A 13,453-nucleotide genomic window follows, 5' to 3' on the forward strand; every position below is an offset into this window, starting at 1 on the left:
AAATTGTGCATTTCCCATTTTGATACCAATCTGTTGTTCCAAAGAGTTTACTTGTTCTTAGGGGCAAAACAATGTTAATTTCAAGTCATTTTTATATCAAATTATCCCTCCAAAATATATCTTAATCCTTCTTTAGTAGTCAATAAGTATTTCATACCACTTAGCAAGTGTTGTTGAAATCAACCTCTTGATTACATTACTTAATTCGTTATTAAGGAAGTTTTACAATAGCTAAAGAGTTCAATTTTCTGATCAGGGCTCGAAAATTGTACATGCCTGACATGCCCGGGGCATGTAAAAATTCGGATTGGGCATGGCTCTTTTAGCCTTACATGCCTTGCCGGGGCATGTAATTTTTGATCAAATATTTTTTCCTGAAACTTAATTATTTTGTATTTTATTGAAAAATTACCATATCCTTACTTGGAGCTCAAAATTTATTAGGCTACGTGGAAACAATCCTTCCCCTTATATAATTCAACTTTTGTTAAATTTAACGACGGCTTATTATGTACTATTTATTCAAACTATTTTTTTTTTAATGATTTATTTAAAAATAATTTATCTTATTAATGCTGTACGACAAATTCAAATGCTTTTATTGATATACAATAAGGGAAACGGGGCAGATAAAAATTCGAGCATGTATCTTTTAGACAAGCATGCCCGGCAGTGCATGTAAAATTTTAAAGATTTTTCTAGCCCTGTTTCTGATTTTAATATAAATCATACTTTAGCTATTTAAAGATATAAATGTCAATAATACCTTGAATTAACCGGAACCTCAGACTTCTGAGACTAGGATTTTCGAGACTCGACCGTAATTTGAATTCTTTCACAAATCTTCTTTTCTTTTTTTGTTTTTGGTCACCCATGCATATGAAACCCTGTTAATTATGCATATTTATTTTTCCAAAATAAGGTGGGAATCAATGGATCACCAAATAGAAGGCAATAAAAGAATTATTTAATTATAAAGCTCCAGACTAGGAATTCTAAATAGTAGCCACTGCCTATCAAAGTCACAAAAAATGGAAGCCACTTTTGCACATTCGGTAGCCACTTTTTAGAAAAGAATGTATGCAGTGCAAAAAGTAAACAACCTATTTGGTATTAGTAATATTAACAACAATTTAAAAGATTCTCTACTAAATCAACAAATAAAATTTTGCTGGATATATTTTAAATATAAAAATTTAAGCATACAAGAAAGTATTTTACAAATTTTTAAATATAATACAAATGTAGGGTACAAAATGAAAGCAAATTAGATAATTCATATGTAGGCTTTGGTTAATTTATTAGTCAGAAAATTTTTGTCCCCTGACACGATTATTTTGCAGGCAATTGGGAATTTGTAAAAGGTTATGAATTAAGCATAAACAATGAGTTGTTCTGAACCATACATGCTTAAAAAAATTTAACGGATTAGGTGCAAAATGTATCCATTTTAGCTGTTTTAAACGCATATCAGAACCTGATTGCATCCACCTCTATAAAACTGGCTAGTTTTTGTTTACTAAGTGATTGCATCGCATGTTATTGAAAGGTTGCACACGCGTCATTTTTCTACGCCCACTTGAAATGTTTTATCCATTCGCATCCGAGCGGATTTGAGGCCATACTTAGGCTGCTATTTATATTTCTGGCCTAATAGTGAAAAAACAAATTTTTATCATCAAAATTGGTTTTATTGTTTTTCAAAATATTCTCCATAAAATTCTATACACTTTTGCATGTACGTTTGAACCAATTTTCGAAGCAATTTTTCCACTCCGATTTAGGTAACACCAAAACATGCATTTTCAATGCATCAACCGCTTCTTCAGGTGTCGAAAATTGTTGTCCACGTAATTTATTTTTGATGTAAGGGAATAAAAAAAAGTCATTGGGTGCTAAGTCAGGGCTGTACAGCGGATGACCCATTAATTCAATGTTTTCGCCTTTCAGAAATTCCTTTGTTTGAGCCCGATGTGTGAGAGCTCGCATTGTCATGATGCAGAATGATTCGCCCTTTCTTCTGCCTTTTTCGAATTTCTCTGATGACTTCTGGCAAACAAATGGTCGTGTACCATTCAGAATTGACTGTCCTGCGTTGCTCTAATGCCACTGTTGCTACGTGACCGGTAATTCCGAAGAAACAGGCAACCATTTGTTTCGATGTGGTTCTCTGTCGAACAACTTTTGTTGGATTTGGCTCATCTTGGAAGACCCATACAGTCGATTGCTGTTTTCTTTCCAGCTCATATGCATAGATCCATAATTCGTCACCTGTGCAGATGTTATAAATAGCCTTTGATACCCCTTTAACATATTTTGTCAACATTTATTTGCACCAATCGGCACGAGACTTCTTTTGAACGTTTGTCAGATTATGCGGGATCCAACGTGAACAAATTTTTTTTACGGCCAAATGTTCATGTAAAATTTTGTTGATGCTTGTCATACAGTAAAACCTGTAAAGTTGACCACCTTTGTAAGTTGACCACCTGTCTATGTTGGCCGCTTTTGTCAGGAACGGAATTAGTCCTATCTTGTATAATGAAGGAAAACCTCTGTAACTTGACCACCTTTCTATCTTGACCACCTGTCTATCTTGACCACTAATGTACCCCAAATTTGGTTTGGAGTATTGTAAAAAACCCTTTGTAAGTTGACCACTTGGTTTATTTTTTAAAACTTAATTTGGCAAATTATTTTATTTTATTATTATTTTTTATAGCTTTCCAAGAGTATTTTTGATGCCACTTTTATTCTCAAAACTTGTTTTTCTTTTGTTGTTCTATTTGAGATTATCTTTTGTACTCTCTGTTCAAGTAGAAAAGTACAAAGTATTTTTTTCCAGTTGCAATATTTTGTGGCAACACTGGAATTGTGCTGTGTGAAAGTTACTTGCGTTGCAAGTATTTCTGGTGCAAGGGATTAAGAAATAGGACATTTTCATATTCAACTGCCTTTTAGAACTATGAGAGCCCAGCTTGTTGCTCTTTGTGTTATAGTTTTACATAAAATGGCTTCAAAAAGAAAGTTAGTTAAACTTGAGATCGATGAAAAGTATGAAATATTAAAATCAATTTAAAAGGAAGAAATCCAGAGAAAATTAGCTGACACATATGGAATATCCAAAACTAGTGTCTAATATGTGCACCAAACTTCAATAAGGAGCTATTTTGTAGAAAAGTAGATCATCATGGTTATAAATGTATTAAATGTATATCAGAAAAAAAAATAAGCAAAAGATTTGTTATTTTTGATTAGCTATGAATTTTTAGGAACTATTAATATCAAATAACTTTTTATAAACAATGATTTTTTTTTTTTTTGGATCAATTTGCTGAAATTTTAAATTTACATGACACATTATACGTCATTCTGAGAAAATAACCTCTAAAAGTATTTGAATAACATTTTAAATTATTGTTTCAAAGTAATGTTAAACAATGAAAGTGAGTTGAACGGAAAGGTAAGTGTCAATTAGTCAAAAAATGAATACATGGTGCAAGAAATGACAAAAAAAAATCATTACCCCTTTTATAAGTTGACCACCTGCCTAAGTTGACCACCAAAGTACTGCACCGCAAGTGGTCAACTTACACAGGTTTCACTGTACTAATGTCCAGAGCTCTCTCAATCTCGCGGTATGTCACATGACGATCTTGCTTTTCAATTCACCCACAGTGTCGATAGTTTCTGGCACAACCGTTTTAGGACGACCTGCACAGAATTCGTCCTAGATCGAACATTGACCACGATTAAATTCGTTACGCCAGTTTTTTACAGTGCTGTTAAGATGGTGCTTTATCGCTGTATAAAGAATTAAGTTCATCAAAGCAATCTTGTCTTGACAATCCACGTCGAAAGTTATGAAAAATAATCGCACGAAAATGTTCGCGAGTCAATTCATTTTTTAGCGAGATGAATTTTTACTTTTACTGTAAACAACACAAATCAAGCAAAAATGACAAATCTTTCAGAAGAATTTATGTTTAAAAACATCAAACTTCCTATTTAAATGATCTGCTGTCGCCTAGCAACGATTTCTGTTGTTCTGTTGCCAAGGCCAGAAATATAAATAGCAGCCCTCGTATCAAGTGTAAAAATTATTATTTATCTTCACCAGTATTTATCTTAACTTTATAAAAAAAATTTAAAAATGAAAAAGTCAAGAAATGTGTGTTTTTTTTTTTTTTCATTATATCTATGTCCCTAGCCTTTTATAAAATTTTGACGATTAAATCAAGTAAGTTAATTACTAATTTTAGGTCCAACTTTTTCAAATGGCTGTGTTTGATATTTTAATCTTTTTATTTTCTGCTAATGTTTCAATCATAATTCATCATCACTTCTAAATGATAACTTGCACAATGAGTGTTTTCATAATTAATGTTATCAATTTAATATTTTGTATCAATTTTAGAAAGGCTAATTATAAATTTTATGCTTTTATATATGTTTCTATTTTCTTTAAAATATTTTGTAGGTCTCAGATCCAACTCTTGTAGATTTAATTAGAAGAAAAGTGAAATTGAATCAACCTTATGCAGGCGTTTTTATGAAAAAATTTGAAAGGTAACTTTAATTTTATAACTTTGTCAATTTCTTACTTTTATTTCCTTGTTTTTTTTTTCCCCCTGTTGTGTTGGTTTAATTTCAATAGTTGTGTTTTGATGAATAAATATTAGAAAATGCCAGTTTCTTCAAACTTAACTGTTAATTAAGAGTAAAATCCAACTTGAGGTGTGTCTCAGTAATGTTCCATTGTTTCATATGTTGTGTTTCAGACTAAGTGTGAGGTTTTATACAATAAAAACGTAAGTTTTTTTTTTTTTTTAGAATTCAAAAAAAAAAAAAAAAACCTCCCACTTCCAAAATTCTTTGTTTTTACAAAATCTTGAGGGTTTCTTGTAGTTTTTAACTCTATATTTACTGCATGTAAATTTATTTTACAAAAATAGTACAGTTATTTTATTCTAAAAGTTAATTCTTATCGATGGCAAGAACTATTCAGGCATATTCTGAAATTTGCCTCCTTTAGATACTGAATTTCTGAAAATAAGTTGACTCTAGCATTTTATAAGAATATGAAGGTGTTATTTTATTTTTAAAAAAATATATATATATACACATATCTTATATATATAGTAGATATTTTTGGTAGGTATTTTGAAAGCATTTCTGTGTAGCAAATTAATGTATGGTATTCTTATGTTTGCATGCGTCTGTCCAGGATTTTTCACAGGGTCCGTTTTTTGTGAAAAATCAAATTTTGCAAAAAAAAAAAAATTTTTTTTTTTTGTAAAAACAAAATTTTTTAATTTTGAGATGGCGCAAACTGCATCATTGACACTTTGCTGAGTGTTTTTCCTCTTTTCTGTTGAGAATATCATTCTTGAGTGTTTTTCAAATATTGGAGTATGGGAGGGCGGCATCGCTCTTTGGGAGATGGGTACCCCTCAAGTATCAATATTTATTTACCATTCTACATTATGTTAAATTAAACTAGAAATGTTTTATGTATAGTATTTAAAATAATTGTAATAAAGAAATTCAGGCAGGGGTTCAGCATTTTGAACCAAGACACAAAATTTCGTTTAAAATTTATAAACTCCATGATTTTTACAAAAATAAACAAATATTTTAATTGTTTACCTCTTAACAAAGCGTGCAAAACATCGAAAATTTGAAAAAATCAGATTCCTATAGCGGATGCAAACAGATCGCAATCCTCAAAGGGAAAACATCAAAAGTATAAAAACGGCTTGTAAAATAAATATTTCTCACAAAATTATTTTAGAATTGCACTTTAGAGTCCTATGATAAACATTTTATTAATGTCTGGACACAGTTGAATCAAAAATAAATAAATAAATAAATAAAAATGAACCATCGATTCAGCATTTAAATTTTTGACTCATAAAAGAAAATGGAATTTTGCTTTAAGAACTTAAAATAAACGTTGTTACAAAAATAAAGATACTTTTCATTTATTTGCATCCTAATAAAGCGAAGTTAGCTTGAATAAAGAATAAAGTATGATTCTCATATTGAATCTAAAAAGATTGCGCTTTTCAAAATGTAGGCATCTAAAGAAAAAAAGATGAATAAAAGAGTTTATTTAAAATTAATTTTCCTTTTTAGCATCGAAAAATCAAACCCATATAACTTTCCCCCAAAATAACAATTAAACATCGCCCCGCCAGACGCTAAGTAGCGATAAACAGTTAAACATCGCACCCGCCAGATGCTAAGTGGCTATAAGTTTCAAGTTGGTAACCCTATCTGAAGCGATCACCCCCCCTCCCCTATCCCTACTATCCTTTGCTGTTCTAAGTTCATTTCGCTGTATATTATTGTTTATTAAATCATGAGCAGGGGGAGGGGGAGAAAAGTGCTTACGACTGACTTTTTCAGAGAAGTTTGCAACAACACCACTGCATAAAACAAACAAGCAAAATTAGAAACCATACAACAACATCGCTGCATAAAACAAACAAGCAAAATTAGAAACCAAACTGACTTTCAGTTGTTAATTTCTTTCATAGGAACCAACAACAAGCATTATATTTATTTGGCCTTAGTAGTTATTTATCGCTTGCAGGAGCGTCACAAGAGCGCCTTTTTTTTTCTTTTGCAAAATTAGCAGATTTTGTATAAGTTGATACCTCACATTAAACTTTAAAAAAGATTCCAAACATTATCGTTGGAAATATGCTGCGTTGTTTTGATTTGAGATTTGCTCTTCCAATAAACAATTTGTGAAACATCCGTTTTCGTTTATCAGAATTTTGTGAAGGGTCTGTTTTGGTTGGTCGGGATTTTGTGAAAGGTCCGTTTTGGTTGATCAGATTTTTGTGAAGGGTCCGTTAATGGACCCAAACTTCCTCTGGCCAGACCCCTGGTTTGGGATGTTCTGTCAAGACATTTTTACTTTTCATACATCGAACTTTGAATAACTAAGCGTTTTTTTTTTTTTTTTTTGGCTGAAATAGTTATATTTTTGGATGTTTTCCGCTTTAAACATCGCATGTTGAATCGCTTTGCTCTTTTTTAGTAGAGTTTGAGAAAAGTTTTTGTTCAATAAAATGCATGTTGGAAAATAGCTTTTATTTCTATTGGTACATATTTCTTTGGTGAGCTGTGATAGTAATTTATTAATTTAAGCATTTTAAATACCTTCTAGTAATTTTTCTTTGTGTACAAAAACTTTCTAGTTTCTGGTATTTTTGAAGCAAATATTAGCGATGTTTTTTGCTGTGGTTTTGTGTTGTATATATATATATATATTGTGTTCTGAAGTGCTTTGATCATGTTTTCTTATCTGAATTTTTCCTGTTGGCGCTAAAAAACATCACTAAAAATGATGTATGACATATGTCATCATACATCATTTTCTTGGCGACGCTTTCTTGGCGCCAACAGGAAAAGTCGCCAAGGGTGGGGCATATGAGATTAGTTCCCAAAGCTGCATGAACTTTATTGAATATATTTGGTATGTGACAGTTTATAATATATTGCTTCTGTTGATAATTTTTGTAGTAAAGTGTTGTACAGGAATTCAAACTTTCCTGTACAACACCGTTGTACAGGACTGTACAACCTGTCCTGTACAACCTGTTTCTGCACCTGTTCCTCAGAAAAATCTGTTTAAGAAATGCTTAAAAAACAATTTTTATTACATTAAATTTGAAAATTTTTCAAACAACTAACAGATCAGATGTAGATAGTTTAATCTGCAATTAATTCATTTATATTATTTTAAATGATGTAAAAGATAAAACTGAATTCAATTTAAAACACAGACAACACTTAGAAACATTAATCAACTTCTAAATATTGTCCACTTAGTTCCTATTGTTTATTTATTTAATTTTTGGGGAGGGGGAGGGAGGAGTGCTTTCCCTCACCTTCTAGATATAGTAGAAGTTTACAATGGTATGCATTTTCCCCCCTGAATTATTTTTTGAAAGCTATATCATTTTTTTAAAAGAATCATTTATGTCTATTCCAGTGATGTGTAGTTCGCCCAAGCAAACCAAACAGAGTTTGGGCACTCAAAAAATAATTTTCATTTCTCATTTGTATGTTCGTAATTGACAGAAGCATTAATAATTAGTTTCTTCTTGTCTTGACTTTAACTGAAAATAGTTTTAAAACATTTATTAATCGCTACACTCAAATGATGATTTTCCAGGAGCATGTTTCCCCATTCAAAGGAAGGAGAAAACCACTCTGAACACATGCACTAGAAAGATTGAAGGTGTGTTGCCATGACAGGCATCGGTGCCCATATGGGGGGGGGGAGTGGAGGCTGAAGCCCCCCCCCCCCCCCCACCTCCACACACACACACACACACACTTGGAAATTCGAACTTCCTTGCTTTAAGTACTTTTTTCTTTGCAAAAATGTAAAAACATTTCTTCTCCAACCATTAATGAATAAGTTATTAAAAATGTCAAATTTTAATGACTCTAATCTATCCAGAAATCGGTTTCCATGGGGAAAATATCCTGCTAAAGCAAGGGGAAAATATCTGAGACCCCCTCCTCCCCTTAAAATTTTGCATATGGATGCCCGTGGTGATAACACAGCTTTTGTAAAAATTGGCTCTTATCCAATAATAAAAGACAACTGTTGGCACTTCGTCATATTTGAAACCAAGCAAGCAGTTCCAAGCATGGGGAGACTGCAGGGTTGCCAGATTGACCTTTTTTGAAATTGTCTGGCTAGAATACATTGTCTCGCTTCTAGGATTTTTTTGGATTTCAATTGTACAAAAGCAGCTTTCTAATCTTGACTGATTTCAATTGAATGTGAACTATTAAATGCTTGAAAAAGAAAAACACTATTTTTGATTCTGTAATTGAATATTTTGCTGCTAATAAACAAAGAATGGAGTTTGTTCATAAATGAACTGTTAAATTAAATGCAGTATTTGCTTCTAAAAACTCTAAACTTGGTGGTATTTTAGTAGTATTTTATAACGCTGCATATTTTTGATCGCAATTTCAGTCATTATTTGTTTTCTTAACGTATTGCTAATATGCATTTCTCATGTATTTTTGTAATTAATCAGTATTATGTATTACATATTTGATTTTGCTGCATAAAAAATGTTCTATTCAACATGGCAGTTATTACTAGAATTAACACGCTTTACTCAGAAAACACAGATATGCTACAAATAAATATTATATAATATAAATATTAATATGAAGACACAATGGGATACATTATAGCTCTGCTTGGGCACTTGCTTGGGTCACCGCACTTGTCTGTTCTATTGCACTCAATATTAACACCTGTTTCAAAATTTAACCAACGCTACAATTTCTTATGAACTTTAAATTCGAGTTTTAGTAAAATGGTTATCAGAGGCAAACATTAATATTTGTAACATATTTTTGGGTCTTTGTTTTCACATTAGTAATAAAATAGCCAAAAAAAGAAAGTTTAAACTTTAAAGTTAATATCAAGACATATTCAAAAACATTTCTGCGCTATCAACGTCGTCTTGGATGTCTTGACTCTAACAAATACTCTTCTTTATTAATTTTAGTGTGTTCACTTTTTGTTAAAGTTCATAATAATCTTTCAAATTAATTCAATTTTCATTCTATTTGCAGTGATTTGGAGGTAGTAGAAAAATTAGATGATATTTATAATATTGGAACATTTGTGCAAATTCATGAATTGCAAGACTTGGGAAATAGTTTAAGAATGGTTGTGATGGCATACAGAAGGTAAGTTGCCTTAAGTACCTATTTATCTATAAGGTATCAATACTTTATGGTTAAAAATGTTATTTGGTTCCATGCTTCTGCATGAACCAAGATTTGGCAATAGCATTAATTTTATAGCAATTCTGCACTACCCTGTTTTTTAAAGCCGTTATTTTAAACAGAAAAATAATGCAGTTGATCTTGCTTATGGCAAGTTTGATGAGACCACAATATTTGCTCATTATACCTGAGTGCTTGTAAAAAAACATGGTCTGAAAAAAAAAACCCAAAAAAATTCATACATGCGTACTTTATTTGTTTTTTATTTCTGTAAAATGGCAAAAAAGTAGGTTAATATGCTTTGAACTGTCCTATTGTCTTAGCATGCCTGGTTTTTGATAAAAGTTTTTCTGCACACTCAAAAACCATTTAGTTTATTATGCGTGATTAAACATAAAGTTATTCATTCATTATTATCATCATCATAGCTTTCATTATTCTGTTCATGTGCTTTAGCTAGAATTTCAGCTACAGTATCCTCAGGAGCAAGAACATTGGCGTGAACTGCAAATGCTTCTTTATTAATTTCTAAACTTTCCAAATCATGCATAAAAGTGATTTTCCCGAGGAAAATAAATGGGAAGGTGGAAGTCAGTAAAAATTTTATGAACCGCAAATTAATTGTAATTATAATGCTCATTAAAAGTGACTTATGTTGATATAGACTTTGTATTGTACTGGCAAACAGAGGCGTGCTTAGAGTTTTAGTGGCCCTGTGCAAAATTTGTTTTAATAGTCAATAAATAATAATTTTTGTTATTTATTTATTCTCTCTTGAAACATAACCCGATGTAGTGTGTCACCCAGCTGTATAAGTTAGTTCGGGATTTTTATAAGTAATTACAAAATTAATGTGAAAAAAATATGACACAAAATATGGTTGCAAAGAAATTTTTTCGAATCCTAAAGAGATATAATTGATGAAATAAAGGCTGGTATCCAAATTGCGTTGTTTTCAGCCTGGATGAGGGGGGAGTATGAAATTCGAATTTGAAATCTTAACTTCAGAACAATGTTCGGGAAAAGAATGAAAAATTTTGCTGCCTTTTCCTGCCTTTTCACTTATTTTTCCTATTTGCAAATACAGCGTGGCCGACGCTTATATGAATCATGTTTGTTCTAAGCAGTTTTGATTCCTTATAGCAGCTAATCCAATAAAACTGGATTTTGTTCTGTTTTTGATGATTTGATTCATTAAAGCGGTTGATTCAATTGAACACTGATTCAATTAACCGGCGGCCACTGTATAGAATAGTCATTCCATGTCAAGTGACCTAGGGGTCCCTGCTCGACCATCTTCAATTTGGATGAAATTTTATAGAGGTTTAGAGATGCCTTTGAAACTAACCTATGCAAATTTTCAGCTTTCTAGATCCAAATCATGAGGATCTAGGATCTCCGAAAAATGTGATCCAAAATGGCGGATCAGCTTTTTGTGCCAAATTACCAAGTTCAGACTAAGTTTACAGAAAATTTTATCACACTGGAAGCCTGAAATTTTAGGTGCTTAAAGTGCTATTGGCTGTTAATACATTCAAGTATTTTTGGAAATTTGAGCTTATTAGATTTTTTATAGCATGCTTTTAAACTCGTGAAAAAGTGCGACGAGGAAATTTTTGCCTAGATTTTAAGTTGTCATAAAATCTGAACAAAAATAATGCAAAGGTTTGTACTTCGTGATTACATTGTAAAAATACTTGTTTTTACTGGGTTACAGTTTCAGAGTTTAAATATCTATTTTCTAAAAGATATTGTCTTCCAAAGTGGCTATCAAAACCGTTCAAGTGAAAAATAGCTTATTTTCAAAGCGCTGTAATTCAAGTTGGTCACCTCGCATCTTCTTTTCGTTAATACGTTAAAAAAAAGCAGACTTTTTTCTTTCAAAATAAGTTTTTTCTTCGGTGGTATTCTTTCGAATAAGGATAGAAAAATGAGTTTGAAATTCTGTCTGTCGTAACGAATTGCCATTTTTAAGCTCAAATTAGGGGAAATTTGAAATTTTAGGAGCTCAAAGTTCTTTTGGTTGTATTTTATGAATTTGAGTTCATTAACTTTTGTGTAGCACATATGCAAAGTCGCAAAAAAAAAATGCAGTGGAGAAACTTTTCGTTGGTACCATTAGAAAGAAGATATTTTTTCACACAAAAATATTTTATTGTCTTGTAATAAATATTTTAGCAGCCCCTTAACTTCAAAATATTTTAGCAGCCCTGTGCAGCCGCACAGCTTACCACCCCAGCACGGCCTGCTGGCAAAGTATTTCTAATTTTGTCATTGACTCTGACTTCTCATAAAATCAGGGCTCATTATTCATTAAGTTCAATTGTAATAGTTTTTCGCACTGATTGTTGTCTTTCATCTTTTTTTTTTCAATAGTACATGAAAGCCTTTGATTAGTCATTCGGAAATCAATAATCTAAATGAAGATTTTTTTTTTTGCCTATATTTGATCAAATGAGGTACATAAACAAAGAGTTCTTTTGCTGGTTTCAAACCTTGTTAATAATATCTAATTGATTTTTTATAAGTGAAGTATTTTTTAAGCACTATAAATAATTTTCACGAGTTTCAACATTGTTTAAATAATTATTTGTACATTTTTGCAGGATCAAAATTTTAAAGCAAATAGTTGAAGGTGAGTTCTTTTAAATAATAACTGTGGAATACAATGTATTTAAATGAACTCTTAAAAATACATTTATTATTTTGCAGAGGAAACTGATTCCCATAGAAGACGTCGACGGAAAAATAAGAAAAATAATGGCATCCAAAATGACTTACCGAATGAAACTCCACCCTTAACACCAACCAATGTATTAATGGCTGAGGTGGAAAATGTGAACCATGAACCTTATAAAATGACGGAAGAAATTAAAGTAAAATAATCCTTACATGTGTTTTTCAATAGGTTATCATTTCATTGCTATGTCCAAAAACCTGATTTTTTGATCTGTTAGATGACAACTGATAATTTTTTTAATCATAAAACTATCTTGATATGTGTAATTTAAGATGTATTATCTATTTTGTTATTTGTTTAATGAGAATTCCAGTGTTTCGGTGGTAGTGTTTCCACACCATAGACACGGGTTTTGATTCCCGGGTGGGGCACAGTCGACTCAGCCTTTCATCTCTTCAGTGGGTCAAGAAAGTGAGCCAAGTATCATGGGCATTGTGAGGATTCTCATTTGGGAAGGGCAAGCATAGGCACAACAAGATTAGTTTTTAGTCCTCCCTCCAGCCCACTTCGAACCTCGGAAATTGCTTGAAACTATTGTCATCCTCTCCCCCCTAAAGAAGCATTTTATGCTATTTTTGGTCAGATAAAGGCAGAAAAAACTGTTGCATCATTCCACGTCAAATCGCCTAAATTAAATAGTCGGCCGTGCCGTCATGTCTCCGATTTTTTCCATTATTTTTTTACGAATAGATATCTATGAGAAAAGCCCAAATTATTTTTTTTAGATTATTTGAACAAAAATTAGGCTTTGGAGAATTTTTTCAAAAATTCGATTTTTGATCATTTTTCTGATCTTTCCGAGTCACCGTTTTGGCATGAATTCAGAAAATCTCTCTCTAATTTCTTTATTTTTCAACCAATTAAGCTGAATTTGGTATCAATTTCAATCTAATATTTTTCTCTTTCAGTGTCAATGACAGAAAGTATTCTATG

The 13,453-nt window shown here is 31.7% G+C and overlaps 1 protein-coding gene across 1 annotated transcript in view; it reads left to right on the top strand.

Annotated features, from left to right (window-relative positions):
- Positions 1-13,453, top strand: part of LOC129221453 (lon protease homolog, mitochondrial-like) — a 66,108-nt gene that overhangs the window by 2,782 nt on the left and 49,873 nt on the right. The window contains exons 2-5 of the mRNA XM_054855934.1: positions 4,481-4,569; positions 9,625-9,741; positions 12,387-12,415; positions 12,493-12,656. Of these exons, the coding sequence (XP_054711909.1) occupies positions 4,481-4,569; positions 9,625-9,741; positions 12,387-12,415; positions 12,493-12,656 (399 nt within the window). The remainder of the gene's footprint in view (positions 1-4,480; positions 4,570-9,624; positions 9,742-12,386; positions 12,416-12,492; positions 12,657-13,453) is intronic.

The sequence above is a fragment of the Uloborus diversus genome, chromosome 4, assembly GCF_026930045.1.
Source record: "Uloborus diversus isolate 005 chromosome 4, Udiv.v.3.1, whole genome shotgun sequence".
NCBI classification, from domain to species: Eukaryota; Metazoa; Arthropoda; class Arachnida; order Araneae; family Uloboridae; genus Uloborus; species Uloborus diversus.